The following is a 19,200-nucleotide window of genomic DNA, read 5'->3' on the forward strand; positions in this document are numbered from 1 at the left end:
CTAACAGCTGGTGCAGCAACACTCGTGACCTAAATATTATGTCATGTATTCAGGGTTAATATGATTGTCTCGGTCCCACACTCTGGTATAATGTACAATCATGGAGCATACGCTGTACATTATTCTTACGTACCTTTCAAAAGCGTTGCCTCTTGTCCATGCAGGGTTCAGTTGGGCTTTTGAAATGTGAGGCGCGTGGTTCTAGAACTGCTCCAGATGCAAAGTGCCTTGAGATAACATCTGTTGTGAATTGGCACCAAGTAAATAAAGTTGAATTGAAACATTTGCACTCATGTATGAATGTGACTGTAGCGCACATATGGCCTGTACATATGCAAACCTAACATTCAGTCGCTTGCTATCCATCTAGCTGTCCTGTGAAACATGAAAATAATAATAAAAACAGAAGAAAAATAAATCATGTAAATATGTATTAATACATAACATTTACATCCAAACTTTTATTAGCAAATGCTGCCAAAATACTGTAATATTTTGTTTTCATAACCAGTGATGATGTACGTATACCAAGATGCAAACATCTTGGTATACTTTTTAATACATTATTAAAAAGATGCATTTAATAATGTTGAGATATTGCAAGTATTTTTTTTATTACCAATCCCCCTTTTAAAATAAATGGAATAATAGTTAAATCATTTTTTTGGTGGCTTCTGATTTCAAAACTAGTTATCCAGCAATTTGTTGTCGGAAAGCAGGCCAAAACATGCTATTTTTAGAATTGGTATTTTTGCTTCCATTTAACTCCTGCCATAGTCGTTTCAAATTTGTGAATGCTAAACCGTGCGGTGGTTCACTGTACTGTAAAGGGCAAAAAATGGATGTACTTTCGATAATATAATAACAGCTTCAAAATGATAGAGAAATTACTTTTTATTACAAAATACAGTATTTTCATCACAGCGTCTTTGTGCATTTTTTTGCAGCTATATTTGACACTTCACGTCTATTGCTGGAGAAAATTCTAGTGGAAATGTAATGTGATTAGATTTCTAGATGATTGACTGTTTTTATTGTGCTTCAAAACACCGTATTAGTGTGTTCTCCCCCTTTCCGATAAGGTGTGAGAGGTGTGGTCAGTCGGGCTGCTTTTAGGAACATTCATTCATTCATTTTCCGTACCGTTTATCCTCACGCGGGTCGCGGGCGTGCCGGAGCCTAAACCAGCTATCTTGGGGCGAGAGGCAGGGTACACCCTGAATTAGTCGCCAGCCAATCACATATAAGCAAACAACCATTCGCACTCACATTCACACCTACGGGCAATTTAGTCTTCAATCAACGTACGACGCATGTTTTTGGGATGTGGGAGGAAACCGGAGTGCCCGGAGAAAACCCACGCAGGCACGGGGAGAACATGCAAACTCCACTCGATAGGGCCGGGATTTGAACCCCGGTCCTCCGAACTGTGAGGCAGATGTGCTAACCAGTCGCTCACCGTGCTGCCGCTTTTAAGAACAATAAATATGAAATAATAAGTTAGAGCTAAAAACACTTTCAAGTATCAAAACCCCTGGGTAATCCATATGGGACATGGCAAAAAATGCATACTGAGCACTTCTAAAGCTGGCGGCAATCTTATTAATGTCTCTTTGCATCTGCTCCAAGTTCATATAATCATACAAAAGCAACATTGTCTTGAGTTATAGGAATACTGCTGGTAAGTCTAGTCACCCTGAGTCAAATAATGTCCAACCTTTTTTTTTTGTGTGTGTGTTTTTTTTTTTTTTGTATCGTGTGCTAAAAAAAAAAAAAAAGACTACTTCCTCATCCCGACAGTGAGGTGTCTCTCGGTTAATGCCTCCAGCCTCCTCCTTTCAGCCTCCTCGGCTTTCCTCCTCTCCTCTTTGAGCTCCTTATATCTCCACTTAGGGATCTGCAGCAGGTGCCTGCCTCCATCTTTGGTGCTGCTCTTCCTGTGGATCTTTTCAGGCTCATAAGTGGGTGTGGGGGCCTTGGACACCCTCACCTTGGGGATGCTGAATCCCGGCCTGACGCTGCTCCTTCTGAGCAACATGTGCAGAGGCAGCAGGCTGGTCCTTCGTAGCTCTGTTTCGTTATAAGACAACATTCCTAGGCTGGAGCTCCTGACTCGAGGCACCGTTCTGTGCGATTGAAGGCTGGCGCGCCGGTCGGCTGAGGGCTTGGGCACCAGAGTGACCCGCGAGTTCTGAAATAGCTTGAGGTGGGTGTCCACCCTGTCCGGATTTATGGCGCTGAGCTCTTTGGCGCGCTGATGGCGGAGGATCTCGGGAACTGCATAGCGACGTTTGCCCACACTTGGGGGGCTGTTAGGGCACACCTAAAATACAAGTGTGACTGTCATAACTTTCCTAAAGCTGTTCAGGCAAGCAAAGATCAGAAAATAATCCCCCCCTCCCAAAGGTTTATGATTGCTTATATTTCTAAGGGAGAGCACGGACACCCTGCGAAGGAAACTCAATTTGGCCACGATCTTGTTCTTTCCGTCTCGACCCACAGCTCGTGACCATAGGTCCACGAGGGTAGCAACGTAGATCAGTCAGTAAATTGAGAGCGTTGCCTTTTGGCTCAGCTCCTTCTTTACCACGACAGACCAGTATAGAGTCCGCATCACTGCAAATGCACCGATTGGCCTGTCGATCTCCTGCTCCATTCTTCCCTCACTTGTGAACTTACTTCAACAACTCCACTTGGGCATGATCTCCTCCTCGACCCAGAGAGGGCACTTCACCCTTTTCCAACTGAGAACAATGGTCACAGATTTGGAGGTGCTGATTTTCATCCCAGGCGCTTCACACTCGGCTGCAAACCGCTCCAGCGAGAGTTGAAGATCACTGCTTGATAAAGCCATCAGAACCACAGAATCTGCAAAAAGCAGAGATGTAATACTGACATCACCAAACCAGACCCCCTAAACGCCTTGGCTGCGCCTCGAAATTGTGTCCATGAAGGTAATGAACAGAATCAGTGACAAAGGGCAGCCTTGGCGGACTCCAACTCTCACTGGAAACATATTCGACTTACTGCCGTCAATGTGGAGCAAACTCTGACACCGGTCATACAGGGACCAAACAGCCCTTATCAGGGGGTCTGACACCCCATACACCTGGAGCACCCTCCATAGGACTCCCCGAGGGAGACGTTCCAACGCCTTTTCCAAGTCCACAAAATAAATGTAGACTGGTTGGGCAAACTCCCATGCACCCTCCATAACCCTTGTGAGGGTGTAGCGCTGGTCCACAGTTCCACGGCCAGGACGGAGTGTGATTCCCCCTGTAGTTGGAACAAACCCTCCGGCCTCCCTTCTTAAAAAGGGGGTCTACCACCCCAGTCCGCCAATCCAGAGGCACTGACCCCGATGTCCACACGACGTTGCAGAGGCATGTCATCCAGGACAGCCCGACAACATCCAGAGCCTTTAGGAACACCAAGCGGACTCATCCACCCTGGGGCCCTGCCACTGAGGAGCTTTTTAACCACCTCGGTGATCTCTCTGTGATAGGAGAGCCCACCTCAGAGTCCTCGCACTCTTCTTCCTCATAGGAAGGCGTGTCAGTAGAATTGAGGAGGTCTTTGAAGTATTCGCCCTACCGACTCACAACATCCCAAGTTGAAGTCAGCAGCTCCCCATCCCCATTATACACAGTGTTGATGACACCGGATGGTGGACCAGAAATTCCTCGAAGCTGTCCGGAAGTCGTTCACCATGGCCTCACGCCTGAGTTTTTGTCTCAGCGACCACCAAAGCTGGGTTCTGCTTGGCTAGCCGGTACCCATCAGCTGCCTGTGCAGTCCCACAGTCCCAAAAAGGCCCAATAGGACTTTTTCTTCAGGTTGACGGCATCCCTTACCGCTGGTGTCCACCAACGGGTTCGGGGATTGCCGCCACGACAGGTACCGACCACCTTATGGCCACAGCTCCGGTCGGCCGCCTGACCACTGGAGGCACGGAACATGATTCACTCAGACTCAATGTCCCCTGCCTCCCCGGGACGTGCTCAAAGTTCTGCTAGAGGTGGGAGTTGAAACGCCTTCTGATAGCGGACTCTGCCAGACGTTCCCAACAGACGCTCACAATTGCTTGGGTCTGCCAGGTCGGACCGGCATATTCCCTCACCATCAGAGGCAATTTACCACCAGGTATTGATCGGTTGACAGCTCCGCCCCGCTCTTCACCCGACTGTCCAAGACGTGGCCGCAGGTTCGGTGTCAGGACCACAACGTTGATCATTGAGTTCTGATTGGGGGCGGGGGGGCGTTCCTCCAACTCACCCTCCTCCAGGTCTCACTGTCATTGCCCAGATGAGCGTGGAAATCCCTCAGAAGAACAAAGGAGTCCCCAGCGGGGGTGCTCTCCAAAAAGGTTGGGTACTCTGAACTGCTATTTTGTGCATAGGCACAAACAACAGTCAGGACCCATCCCCGCACCCAATGTACAGGCACCGAGACGTGGGGCAATCAGTATGCTTACCCCTGCTCGTCGCCTCTCAGCAAGGGCAACTCCAGAATGGAAGAAAGTCCAACCCTCTCGAGAAGACTGATACCAGCGTCCAAGCTGTCTGTTGAGACGAGCCTGACTATATCGAGTAGGAATTTATTGATCCCACACACCAGCTCAGACTCCTTCCCTGCCAGAGAGGTGACAATCCAGGTCCCTAGAGCCAGACTCTGTAGCCAAGGATCAGACCGCCAAGGTCCCGCTTTTGGCCGCCGCCCAGTTCACATTGCACTTGCCCCCTTTGGCCCCTCGCACAGGCGGTGAGCCCATGGAAAGTGGGACCCATGTTGCCTTTTCGGGCTGTGCCCGGCCAGGCCCCATGGATGCAGGCCTGGCCACCAGACGCTCGCCATCAAGCCCAACCTCCAGGCCTGGCTCCAGAGAGGGGCCCGGTGACCCGTGTCCGGGCAAGGGGAAAGAGGTCCAAATGTTTTTCTCATCATTGGGGTTCTATGAGCCATGCTTCCTCTGGTTGCCCAACTACGACATGTTTGCAATGGGTGACCCTACAAGTGGCATAAAGCCCCATACAACTTAGCTCCTCGGATCATTGGGACACGCAAACCCCTCCACCAAAATAAGGTGACGGCTCCAGGAGGGGGCTCCTCAACTCACTTCAACATAAAATAAATTCCTAAATATGTGAGTTTTTAAAAGTTTTACAATTTTCTGAGAATTTTGACTTGTAGTTCTTCTCACTACTTTGAAATGATTTTGGATACTGTATGCACCACGCACCACCACAACAGTGCTGAATCATGCTTGGTTTTGGTCCAAATAAAATTAAATTGGCTAGCGAAAAATCATCCTCTTTACAAAATTGCTACATCCGAAATAATTGTATTGATTTTTTATTTTTACTTTATGGCCACTCACTGTATGACAGGTCAGGGCGATGAAAGGGCTCCTGATGGCTGTCGTCACAGACACCAGGTGGTCGATGACGCCGGCGTCCTCGGGGTTGGTGACGTTGGCAATGTTGAAGATGTCGCGCACTGTGTCAGTCAAGCGCTTCAGACAGCTTCGTGGCTCCTGGGCTTTGGCCACCATGGATGCCAGCGGGGGCCATTCTAGACTAAGAAAGCAGCATGACTGTAATATTGCAGTTGCCCTTTAAGTCAACCACTACACAAGACCAAAAGGGAAGGATAGATTTTTACCTGTATGCGTCACAGATTTGTTTCGGCGTGGAGCGTTCCATCAGTCGGGCCATCACCCAGGCAGTTTCGTAGCGGCCAGTGAACAAGGCCCACTCCCTGGCGGTCATTTGGCGGCCACAATCTCGTGCATTTAGAGTCGCTCCTGAGAGGAACAAAATGATGTCATTGAAAGGGGGGCATTGCCATTAGAGGAAATGAGACAAAGCTGTGTCTATTACACTTTCAGAACTCCAGTTGTTCAGGGTGTGAACAGCTAAGACTTCGACAAAAATGTCAAGTAAAATATACTCCGGAAAGACAACTAAACTCAGACAGTAGTTTGTGATGTCACTGTGTAAGGAAAGCTTTAATTCTTCTGGAAAGGCTTTCCTCAAGTGTGAGCGTTGGGAGTTTTTGAACACTCTTCCAGAAGCGTGTTTGGAGGTCACACAGTGATGTTGGACGAGAAGTCCAGGCTCCCAGTCTCCGCTTTAATTAATCTCAAAGGTGTTTTGTCCGGTTGATGTCAGGATTTTGTTAAGGCCAGTCAAGTTCATCTACATCAAACTCTCTGATCCATGTCTTTAGGGACCTTGCTTTGTGCACTGTTGCACAGCCAGGTTAGAAATGGAAGAACTGTTCCCACAAAATTGGGAGCATGGAATTGTCCGAAATGTTGGCTCCTTAGTTCCAGTGAAAGGAACGCCGAGGGATTCAGCATACCAAGAGCTTTTGGGCAATTGATTGCTCCTATCTTTGTGGGAACAGTTTGGAGATGGCCGGTTCCTGCTCCAACATGGCTGTGCACCAATGCACAAAGCAAGGTCCATAAAGACTCTGATGAGACTTTGGTGTGGATAAACTTGACTGGCCTGCACAGAGTCTTGACATCAACCTGACAAAACACCTTTGGGATGAATTAGAGTGCAGACAGAGAGCCAGGCCTTCTCGTCCATCACCACTGTGTGACATCACTAAAACGCTTCTGGAAGAGAGGTCAAACATTCCCTCCACACACTACTGTACCTTGTGGAAAGCCTTTTCAAAAGAATTAAAGCTGTTACACTAGCACATGCTAGGACTGAACATTTGCATGTGCTTCAATTGTACTGACCACCATTTGTAGTGTTTAGTGGCAGATGCGTTTTGTGTTTTAAAAAAAAAAATATATATATATATATATATATATATCGATCTGAGTTCCTGGACTCCTATTTTAAAGTTGATTGTGTTCCATGACTTGATGTACAGAGATTCCCTCACCCGCCATCATGAGCGAGCGCACACATTCAACACGGCCCTGCATGGCAGCTTTCATGAGAGCAGTGAAGCCGTGACAGTTTCTCCTTTCGATGTCCAAGCCTAAGTAGTAGTTGAGCAGGTAGTTGGTGATTGTAATGTGACCTAAAGAAAACACAGGCACAAAGATAACAACCCATCAATCACACGTGACTGGTGACATTTTTAATGCACCACTTTATCAATGGGTCTGTGTGTGTGTGTGTTTGCAGCGAGCGAGTGTGTGTGCAAGAGTGTGCGGGTGAATGCGTGTGTGCAAGTGTGCGCGAGTGAATGCGTGTGTGCAAGAGTGCATGTATGTGACTGTGTGAGAGCCTGTGTGAGATTGTGCGTGAGTGAGTATGTGTGAGCGCAGGTGCGATAGTGAGTGAGTGAGCGACTGACCTGCCTGCGCTGCAGTGATGAGGGCCGTGTTCCCCTCACTGTCCTGCCAGTTAGCATCCAGATACGGACATTGAGACAGCGCTATGACAACGTCAACATAACCTTGGTAACAAGCAACCAGCAGCCCTGTCTGAGATGACAAAAAAAGTGAAGGCGTTAAGTGAGAGAAATGCACCAACATTTGTCATAGAAGATGAGGCAAAAGTGCGGTCTTATTGGACCCTGAAAGAAGCAAAGCTTAAGCATAGCAGCAATAGGCGGCATGGACCTTTGTGAATTATTATGACGTTTTCACGAGAAAACGAGACATGTTGAACTCAGCGGAAAAGTAAGCAAGAGTCGCAGTCTGATGCTGTGTGCCAGAAAAGGAGTTTGTGTTTGTGTGCGTATGTGTGAATGTCGCTCTGTGTGGGAGTGGGAGCTTATGTTTGCCATAGCGATGACCCAGGAAAACTCAGCTGAAAGTAAAAGTTGGGTACTTTTCTGGCAGTCATAAACCAACACAAACAAGGTTGATGATGGGGGTGTTGAAGTTTACTTCTTAGTTGATAGTTCATAGGGTCACACTTTTAGCTCTGTTTTGTAAGCCCATATATCGAACTGTATTTTACAGTAATACAATGACTATATTTGATGAAGTATAATTATTTTTTTTCTGTGACACATCTTAAATTGAACAAATCTAAATTAGCATATTACAGCATTGTTCACCACTAGGAGCAATTCTCCCTTGTTCGGAAGGCAATGGTTGCATTAAATTCAGAAATTATGAAGCTCATTTACAAAGTAAACATTTACACACGTCACATACATCAACGCACCATAGAGCTTTAGTGCACAGACGTGAGGTTCTCTGCATACTAACTTGACTCAATGTACTGTGCTGTTCTGTATATATATATTTTTTTTTCATCTCCTTTTCCAGGCGCAATCTGTAGCTCCAGTCAAATTAGCATGGTGGTGCACTATCCAACGTTGCAATTAAATTGGACAACCTCATTTTCTACCTCTACCTTTCTCTCTCTCTCTCTCTCTCTCACACACACACACACACTCTCTCTCTCTCACACTCAGAAGAACGCATACTGAGCGCATGTGAGGCAGACCTCTGACTGGTACAAATTGAAATAGAAGCACTATATTTATTCTTCAATCCTAGTTTGGCCACAAGCCTCATTTGCATACAGCCGAGCAAGACAAGCATTGATGTAAACCGCAAAGGTTTAAGCATTTAAAGCAACTTTATGACGATCCGACCTTAATATCGTGTCACTTTATTATTGTTACAAAAGTACTCAACTGTTGTTGCCAAGGCAACAACTTCTGTGGTGTTATGATATTGGTCGACCAATGAGTACTTGTACAAACTGTTTTGTTTTAGATTTATTGGTATTCTTGATGTATTTTATTTATCTTCTGATCCTGATCATGTGATGCTGATTTTAAAATGCTATTGTAGAATACGACATCCCTAAATGTTTCATCTGTGAATAACCGCTTTATATTTACTTTTACTTGCAGCGACTTAAATGTCAATTATATTCCCCAACTCTAAGGCAAGCCCTGGAGCAAAAAAAACAAAAAACAAAAATGATATGTGGCTGCTTAAAAATACATAAATTATAAGTAGATACTGTATGATTGAATATAATAAACAATTTTGAAAAAAATTACCGGACTTTAGCAATTAGCTTTTTGAAAACATTGTTCGGTATCGCCGTAGTCTAATTCAAGACATGTTTTGTTGGTATTTTGCATGTACATTCACTGTCTACTACAGGTTCTGAGCTTGTTTAAAAAAATAACATCTTATGTTTAACGTAATGATAGTCTTCAAATGGCAATATGCAAAAATGAGTTAAATGTTAAAAATATGTAATATTGTTTACATGTTCTGTATTTAGCACAGCAACTCAAATGTATGAAACACTGCAACTCTCTGAGTTGTCCGAAAGCAACAACATAAATCATCTCTTAAAACCTAAAATGAAAATAAACACTGAGAAAACATCAAATTCTATGTACTGTATACTCAGTCTATATTTTTTAAATGGAATCGCCAATGCACCAACATCTTTGGTATTTCCCAGAGTGCAAGCTACTTAAAACAGAATTTATGGCCCATGTGTAATGGACATGATGTAAAACAAACAACTATTAAAACAAGCCAGGCTGTCAGCCGAGTGCACGTAATCGCATTAGTGTTGTCAGGCCTGGGAGCCTCGAGGAGACAAAGGGGGAATGTTTGTTGGGAATAATTGGTGGATTGTCTGGAAAAAAGTTCACTTTAACTGCATGGCTCTGGTCATCCACGCAGATCTGGTTGGTTGAACACATGTAGACCTGTCACACACACACACACACACACGCACGTTATGTATTTTACTCTGCAAACTAATTTCATACATCATATATAGCCCTCATAGTGATTTTAAAGGCAGTCCTAACAAGAAAGCTCCTCCTGAAACCGAAACAGTGAAATATTTTATTTTTCATGGAGACCAAACAAAAAGCCAGGCAGACTAAAGACAAAAGCAATTTGAAGACTTTCATTATTTTATGTTGATGGACGTTCTGTATATCCTCACTGATTTTTTAATCTCATGTGTTCCAATTCTCCGGATTCCCGCTGACCTCGTATAACCTTTCTATTTTCAAATCGTATCCGTGACGTTAATGCAGTTCCAACTTGCTTTCATATTGACGTTCAGACTACTACGTGAAAGGTTATACCTGCTCAACTTCATGAAATTCAAAATAAGAAAACTCTTGACTTTAAGAAAATTATGATGTAAGTCTTGGTAAAGGCAGAGGTTTTGTATGGGATCTCATTATTTTGTGTGTATTTGATTTTGTAAAGTACTATAAAGAATATTAATGTAAACGTGTTCAGGGGAAAAAAAAACCTTGCCTGTGCGGAATTTCTTTGGGTACTCTGTGTCACGATACGATTTTAACTGGACCCAGAAGCAAGCAGAGGCTGAGAGGTTTGTGGTGAAAGGTTTATTGAAGAGGATATAGAGATGGATACTTGAGGCGTACTGGCGGGTTGTCGAGACAGGGAACGTGTGGCAAGCGGTGGCGTGAGCAGGTGGATGGCTTGGCGGCGTGATGGAAGAAGTCAACACGGCGGGGGACACGGAAGGAGCACTGAGGACAAGGAAAAACACGGAGGTCAGAAGGATAGCGAGGACATGTTGGTTAGAGAGCCGGTGTACCACAGGAGAACGTTAATACTCTGGCAAGGGTTTCCGGGTTCTGGCAGGGTTTTATGCAGGTGTTGATGAAGGCTGATTGATGACAGGTGCGCGGCCGAGGTGGTGCTGATTACTGGGACAAGAGAGAGAGGGGCGCAAATCGCCACCCAAGCTCCAACAAAAGAACTGCGGGGCAGGGCTCATGACAGAACACCCCTCTCAACGGACGCCTCCTGGCGTCCTTCCCGGTTTCCCCGGGTGAGCCGTGTGAAAGTCCGTAATGAGGGAGTTGTCAAGAATCAGCTTGGGGGAAATCCAGAAGCGTTCCTCTGGACCATACCCCTCCCAGTCTACCAGAAACTGGTAACCCCTCCCCCTGGGCCTCACATCGAGAATGCACGAAACCGTGAAGGCCTGATGGCTGTTGATAGCGGGGGGGGGTCAGAGGTGGAGACAGGGTTGAGTAGTGACACATGGAATGTTGGATGAATTTTTGGAGATTGCGGAAGTTTCAGTTGAACAGACTTGGGATTGATGATTTTCGTGATCGGGAATGGATCAATAACGCGTGGAGTGAGTTTGCGGGATACCGTCTGGAGTGAGAGGTCACGGGAGGAAAGCTAAACGGACTGACCCACCTTGTATTCAGGTATAATAATAATTAATTCAAAACGATTGGGGGTAGGCCGGTAACGAAGTCCAAGGTGATGTGGGACCAAGGGCGGCTCGGGATAGGCAAGGGACGCAGCAGACCAGCTGGGGGCAAGTGTGAAGTCTTCCTTCGGGCACAGACGGAGCAGGCTTGAACGAACTCCCGGGTGTCTTTGACTAGGCTGGCTTACAAGAAGTGTTGCTGGATGAAATGGATGGTGCGGGTGATGCCGGGATGACACGTGACCTTGGAGTTGTGGGCCCACTGAAGGACATCAGAGCGTGTGGAATCGGGTATGAACAGTCGGTTCGGAGGTCCGCTCTTGGGATCCGGGTGAGTCTTTTGAGCCTCTTTAACCACCTGTTCGATTTTCCAAGTGGCTGTTGCGGGATCCAAGACGGAAGGAGAGGCTGAAATTAAATCGGCTCAAGAAGAGGACCCAGTGAGCTTCCGTTTGGCGGAATGGAGGTAGGTAAGGTTCTTGTGATCAGTCCAGATGATAAATGTTAAATCAGTCCGCTCCAGCCAGTGCCTCCACTCCTCCAATGCCCAGATGATGGCCAGCAGCTGTCGGTTACCAATGTCGTAGTTCCGTTCAGCAGTGGATAGACGACGGGAAAAGAAATCACAGGGATGAAGGTTTTGGGAAGAGGAGTCCGGCTGCGAGAGAACGGCCCCTGCCCCAGTGTCCGAGGCGTCAACCTCCACCACAAACTGGAGAGAGGGGTTGGGGTGTCGTAGGATGGGCGCACTGGTGAAAAGGGTCTTAAGTTGGTCGAAGGCTTAGGATGCTGCTGGGGTCCACTGAAACAGAGAGCTGGTGGAGTTCAGGCTAATGAGAGGAATAGTGACTTTACTGTAATTACGGATGAAGTGGCGGTAGAAGTTGTCGAATCCCAGGAAACGTAGTTTTTTGCGGTTGGTGGGAGTGGGCCAGTTAACGACTGCTTGAAAGGTTGAAAAAACGGCTGGAGGCAAGAGGGGTTCCCAACAGAAGGTTAATTGTGTAGTCATCCCAAACGCATTCACCCGCAAGTATTTGGAATTCAACAGAATAGGAGGCAACGGAAATAGCGCCCCGAGTGAGCGTAAGGAGGCGACGAGTGGCTTCCCTGCCCTGAACGGGATGATCAAAAACCTTCTTGAGTTCGGCGGAAAAGGAGTTAAATAAAAAATGTATAAAGAGTTATGTCATAACGCGGTTTCCCATTTCGCTGCTTTTCCGCGGAGGAGATTAGTGACAAATGCGACCTTTGGATTGTTCGGTGGGATAACTTAACGGTTGTAAATTGAAAACTAGGGAACAATTTAGGAGGAATTGGCTGCATGAACCTAAGTCCCCAGAGTAGGGCTCTGGCGGAGGAACATGAGGCTCTTTGTACAGGAGGCGGGGTGGCTCGGAGGCTGCGGGCTCGGAAGGAGGATTTACGGATTGCAATTTCGAAGAAAGGAGGGAGACTTGTTGCGTGAGGGAGTTTAAGAATTCCATGATGTCTTGAAGAGCCTTGGCCTGTCTCCCCTATGTTGGGCGCCTTGGAGGGTGAGTGCTTGTCGTAGCGCTGGGTCCATGGTAGCCAGAGTATTGTCTCACGATACGATTTTAACTGGACCCAGGAGCAAGCGGAGGCTGAAAGGTTTATTGAAGCCTCACATTCTGGGATGTTTTTGTGGGAGGTAAAGTCCATTTTCATGGGCATGGCCATATTCGAAATGGGAGTTGGCCTAGTTGTTGCACTGGTGAGTCACGAAAAGTGCTGAAAGCAACAATGACCTTCACTTTTATGTTACAATTGGAATTAAACATTGATTTCGTTGATTTCGACCAGTATTCACCTGAAAGATGTAACTTTTCGCGATTCATTTCTGCACTTAACTTCCATCCATCCATCCATTTTCAACACCGCTTATCCTGTTTAGGGTCGCGGGCCGCTGGAGCCTATCCCAGCTGACTTCGGGCGAAAGGCGAACTGCACCCTGAACTGGTCGCCAGTCAGTCGCAGGGCACAGCACTTAAACTAAAAATAGCAAAAGTTGAGTTTTGTGAACTGCTTCACATGTGTGTTGCATGGTGTTAACTGATACTCCAAACAACACTGATTGGACTACATTCCACAATAAAGAAACAAAAGTAAATGTAGACATCTGGGAAATGCTGATTAAAAAAAGTCAAAATCTTATCACTGGGTGCATTAAAAAGTTGTCGTACAAAATTGCTTACTTGAAATCAGTGTCCTGACATTATGTTGTGTGTTGGACTTGCAAAAGATTTGTGGTCATGTTATTATTAGCACACTGAATAATCTGGGATATATACAGTGCCAGAAATAGAACAGCTTATCTTTCTCGCTCACAGGAAGAGAGAGATGTAATTATGTATCACTGACTGACATACTGTACAACATGATAAACCTCAAATTCCTGATTAAATTTATCGAATAATCTCACTCATCTATCCAATCTTTTTTTTTTGCCAAGTGTATTTAAATAAAGTAAAAGTAAATGATGTAACAGTACAGAGATCAGACCAGAGGCCGTTTGCAGTCGATAATGAACGTGTTAACACTCCCATCTGTGGCTATATCAAATCACATGTTCATGACTTTGATTTTTCCAGTCATTCACATTAGCCGGGCTACTTGCAATCATATTGCTTGCTCTGGTGGGGTGTGTTGTCCTACAATAACATTTATCACACACAATCTAACAACATACCTGTATTAGTCCTTCCTTGTCTCCTGAGCTCGCCCTGTTTGGAAAATGTGGCCGAGAGGAGGAGAGCGGGGGCTAACAAGAACAGGGGTCTCATTTAAACTGAATGGATTTGGTGTGTGTGTGTGTGTGTGTGTGTGCGTGCGTGCGGGAGGGAGATGTTGAGTCAAAGATGCAGTCTTTCCCATAAGAGGTTAAAAGAACACTATGTCCCGACTCCCCGTATACACCGGTATGGTACTTTTTTTTTTTTTTTTTAATGATGTCAAAAATTGTCTATATCAAAGATTTATTTTTATTTTTTTTTTAGAAATGTAATCCTCACCGAGAAAAAAAAACAAACAAACAAAAAAAAAAAAACATCAGGATAGCAATTTGAGTACAATGGGTGCGAAGGCGGACCTAAAAGGATTTGACATCATGCATTTCAAATGAGAACAGGGGTTATGCGCAACCAACATTGGGCTAAACAGGTCAAACTGTAACTGGCAGAGCCCTATGGCAGGAAACTTGGACAAAGCAACTGTAGAAATATTCAACGTCTACAATGTCTTTTGTTTTACACAAAATGTCTTCAGGAAGTACCAAATATCACCATATTCGATGTTATGGATTTGTTCCTGTTTGCGTATATCATATCACTCTATTATGTAGAAATATTTTATATACAGGTATTTTATATACAGGCTTTTGTCCAAAGACAACAGCCATGAAGCAAAACTTTTTTTTAGCATGTTTGGGTTCAATCCATCAGGTCAGCAACCCAGAGTTATTCCCATTACCACGGCAGACACAGGAAGTCTGCGATTCTGTTTTCCGGGTTTGGTCACGTGACGTTGTGCACAAAGCAGATTGATAGAACACTGACGTTGCAGCTTAAAACACAGCCTCAATAGCGTCACACCGGTCAAATCACAATACGCGCCTTGAGAAACAAGTTAAATTGGTTCCGTGACCACGCTCATAACCCAAAGCGATGGCATCTCAAATCATCTTTCCCTATTGAAATAAATATAAATGCAATTAATCCCTTCTAGCCTCCTAAAACAAACAAGAAAAACTAGTACTCTATAATATTGTACCTTCCAAAAACACACAGTGACGAAATAATTAAACAGAATGTAAAGAATTAAACAGTTTGTGCACGATGATTTCATGCTGCAATCCAATTCATTGCGCTGCCCTTGGTGTGTACGCACGTACTCGTATTTCAAGGCACCGCTGCACTGAGAATTCTAAGACTGGCACGCTCTCTTTTAATGAGCTAAGAAAATTGAATTCACATGCCTGATTTAAAATGAAACCCCCATCTCACTGCAGTGTTATGCCTCCAGTCACGCACCGTATACCTAGAGTGTTGACTTTATGATTCATTTGGAGTTTAGGTCATGGGTGGTACGAACACTTCAACTTTCTGTTTTGTTTTTAGTTTGCAGTATTTCAGTGATGAATATGTAATTGGCTCTTTGTGTTACATAATGCATTGTTACAATACACACACACACACACACTGATGAGCTTTACAGATATTTTGTAACCTACATTGTGTGCGTGCGCACACGCGTGAGGTCAGTGCATGTTAATGCATTATTCAACTCACACCCTGCTTATTCTATATAAATTGATCTACATTACTGTATATATACGGCGGCACACAAGTCCACATTTCAAATTGAGGAATTTACAGTTCAACTAAAATATTCTTGGGGAAAAAAATATGCCCCAAAAAATAAATAAAACAAAGCTGAGGTGTTCAATTCATCATCAGGTAGGAGTAGGAAAGCGACACGCTAGCCACTAGTTTCTTCTGTAGACAAACACAGTGCAGCTCAGCCTGCAGCTGGCGGACATCGTGGCTTGCAATATGCTTTTGGCTGTACAGCAGACTCTTTGGAAACCGCATTTAAATATATAATATACCTTGCGAGTGTTTTCAGAGGCTATTTTTAAACAAAACGTATCTTTACTGTTCTTAACTTCTCTAAAAAGCGGGTCACGACTTTGCACAAAGAGGAAAATGCGGGTCCCAGGGTGACAACAGTTGAGAACCACTGTCCTATGGGGAAGAAAAGTTTGGGAAATTACAACAGATGGTGTTTTCCCACTGTAATTTCGATTTGATTTATTTAAGTCTGTGCTCCTGAAGTACAATACAGTATTACATGGAGGTCAGACTGTATCCTTTTCGCAAGGCCTGAAAATAGTTCAGGAAGCCTCTGCACAAAGCTCAGGCTTAATTAATTCTCTCCAGAATCTGATGTGCTTGAAGTGAACTCGTCTCAGCGAGATGCAGCATGCGAGTCCTACTATCCAGTATACAACTTTCATCTATATGTCAGGTTGAGTCGGTTCTTAATGTCCCTGTATTTATGTTTGAATTTGACTTTTATCTGCCAATTTTAGGGGGGGGGGGGGACGACAAAACATGAGATGAATACAACATATTGCTGGCGTCGGGCGGAAACCTCACATCTCCAAAAGCAGCACGTTTCAGGAAACCAAAACAATGGCACATGTTTAACTATTAAGGACAGGACAGGATGCGGGGAAATGAGCAAGGCAGTGCTGCAATGGGATGCTTTCATAGTGTCTATAAACATTAGTATTAAAGGTTATTATTATTATTATTATTATTTTTAGTGGTGCCAGTCGAAATTGGGCAAATTTGGACATACCCGCAGGAGGTTTTGGAGACTCTTGATAATGTCATTCAATTTATTCCTATTCATTTATTGTAAAAGATACAATTACAAATATTGGCAAAATTATATATATTATATATATATATATATATATATATATATATACACACACACACACACACACAATTGGTTAGGTAGTTACAATGCAACGAATTAATGAATGATTGAAATGTATTTTCCATTTGCCATATTTATTTCTTGATCTCGTCTACGAATGCAAGGAGCCGTTTTGCAAATCAAACGTGGCCCTCGAGCCAGACGACCTTATCTTGGGTACACGTCGCGCAATATTCAACTTTTCTTGGCGCAAATACCGGACTGGAGGCGTTCATCGGAGAGCGGCGTACCCTGTTGTTCCGGTCCGTCTGCTGGACCTCGTCCTCCGTGAGCCCACGGCGGAACATGACCCGGACTGCAGCGGCGTTGTTGGCGCAGCACGCCCCGAAGAAAGACGCGGGCTCCGGGCTCTGAGGGGACGGAGAGCCCTCGTAGTCCGCGAACGCATCACCGGGCGGGTAGAAGGAGTCGTCCGACGCGATGCTCCTCGTGTCGTCCAAGTCCTCGAAGTCCACTTCTTGGAAATCCTCGTCCTCGCACGAGCCAAGGCGGTCTTCCTCCTCAACTATGGCCGGCTGCACCTGAGGGACGCCCGCGCCGGCTTTGCGCTTGACCCGGAGCGACGCTGCGACTCCTCCGTCCCTGTCGTCCGCGATCAGCACCATCGAACCCCGAGCGAGCGCCGCCTGGCATAGGACGAGCCGCGTCTTCCCGGATGGATCCGAGTCCGCCGACCTTTTTTCGGCCCGAAAACTCACGTTCCGTTGCTCGGGTGAGTTCGCTGCGCGCCCATCAGCATTCAGGCGTCGGTGCGCGTGAACGCAACACGTAGCGAGCGGCTGCGAGTGTCCGCGTGAGACGACGAGAGCGTGTAGAACGCGAACATGACACGCAGGGCGGGGAGAAAGACGCAAAACCCAACACGCAGTCTAATAATCCGATTAGAGGGCCCCGGGACAAGCCCCTCTCCCTCCCCCTTCCCGGCGCCCATCAACGTGGTTTGTCCTGGGTTTACGATGGGTTGTTCCGTTCGTTGGGCGGCGACGTGCCATACATTTGTAGTACAGACGCACGCAGTGTCACGGTGTGTATTTTGGTCAAGATTACATTTACTTTTGTTTCCTGTTTTTCCGGTGTCTCGTGTGCTCGTTGGGATATGGCGTCCACCTGTTCTCGTCAACCTCTGCCTGCTGTCAACCAATCAGCTCCCTCCAGCCGCCCGCGTCTTGTCCAGGTGTTCCTCGTTGTCTCGTCAATTAGTTTTGTATTTATTTCCCTGCTTTTTGGCGAGTTGGCGTTTCTCAAACAAATTTTCCCTTATCCCGTCATGTTAATTCGCGGTCAGTGTTTTGGTTTCCTTGTTACTATGTTAGGTTGATTATAGATTTTTGAACTCTGTATCTTGTTTTTGTAAATAAATCCTTTTTTTGGGGGGGGGGGAGGGGAATTCCGGCACTCCCTGCTTCGCTGCAATTGGCTCCTTCACTTCATTGCCCCCATCTCCTTGAAAACCCGAACCTGACAGAATGCAGCAACCCCAAAGGGACCCAGCGGGAACCCCGCACGCCGCCTGTCTGCCTCCCGGCGCCCTCGGCCTCCCCTCCCCTCCCCCACTAAGCCCTATCGTTCGGTCTTTTCGTCTTGTCCTCCTCCTTTGTAACGCCGATTCTTTGCTTGGGTAACGACTCATGACGAATTCTACCTTTGCAAAGATTTCTTCTTTTTTTGGGAAGAAAAACCCAAAAGACAAGATTGCTTCCTGACTTATTCTGTCAGAAAAATATTTCCTAAAGCAGTTGGTGTCAGAAGTGGGATTCTAGGATTGATCACCGATCCAGGGGGGAGCGATGGATCATTCAGGTCCAACGCACGAGTCCTGCCTCCGCCCAGGGGGGCTGCCGGGCCTCTGGTTGTCGGCTTTCACCTCAGGATCCAAAACGGACCTGTCGTCCTCCAAACAAGCAATTACGGTAAAGAACATTTTTGACTCCTTGAAAATTGGACCATTGCATATGGTGTATTTGACGCAATCTTGTCTTTCTATTAAGTGCTATTAGTCATCGTTCTCCCCACTTTGCATTGGTGGGGTTTGAGTACCCGGGTTCGAGTCATTGACAATTTCGAAGATGTTCGAATATTGTAAAAAAAAAAAAGAGAGAGAAGCGCTTCTAACGGGTACTGGAAATGGGAAGAGCAAAAAATAATTAGCAGTGCATACCGTCACCTGGGTTGTTTGAGGAAGTGCAAAAAAAACGACACAAGAAAAAACTAACCGGTTTGTGGGAGGTCGAGGCCGGATAGTGGACAAGGGAGGGGAGAAGATGTGGAAAGAAGGGACTTTGGATCGGCGAATGTCCGAAGGAAAACAAATAAAAAGCTTTTTTTGCGCTCGTGGTGGCGGTCGACGGCGGGGGGACCAAGTTCATCCGACCTCTGGCTGACTCCCGGCGGCCCCGAAGACGGAGCGACGCTTAACTGGTAATACGCAGACGGCACCGCGACTTGCACCCGACGCCACCACTCGCTCTTTTCGTGCAATGAAGACGCACGTTGCTTTGCT

At 45.8% G+C, this 19,200-nt stretch overlaps 1 protein-coding gene across 1 annotated transcript; it reads right to left on the reverse strand.

Moving 5' to 3' along the window:
- Positions 1-225: 225 nt before the first annotated feature.
- Positions 226-17,665, reverse strand: ankrd33ba (ankyrin repeat domain 33ba). Its single transcript, XM_061666168.1, has 6 exons — positions 16,931-17,665; positions 7,324-7,453; positions 6,904-7,044; positions 5,662-5,803; positions 5,378-5,576; positions 226-2,323 (listed from the first exon to the last, which is right to left on the reverse strand). Exons 1-6 carry the CDS (start codon positions 17,303-17,305, stop codon positions 1,781-1,783), a joined length of 1,530 nt encoding a protein of 509 aa, XP_061522152.1. The 5' UTR covers positions 17,306-17,665; the 3' UTR covers positions 226-1,780.
- Positions 17,666-19,200: the final 1,535 nt, after the last annotated feature.

The sequence above is a fragment of the Phycodurus eques genome, chromosome 21 (genome assembly GCF_024500275.1).
Source record: "Phycodurus eques isolate BA_2022a chromosome 21, UOR_Pequ_1.1, whole genome shotgun sequence".
NCBI lineage: Eukaryota > Metazoa > Chordata > Actinopteri > Syngnathiformes > Syngnathidae > Phycodurus > Phycodurus eques.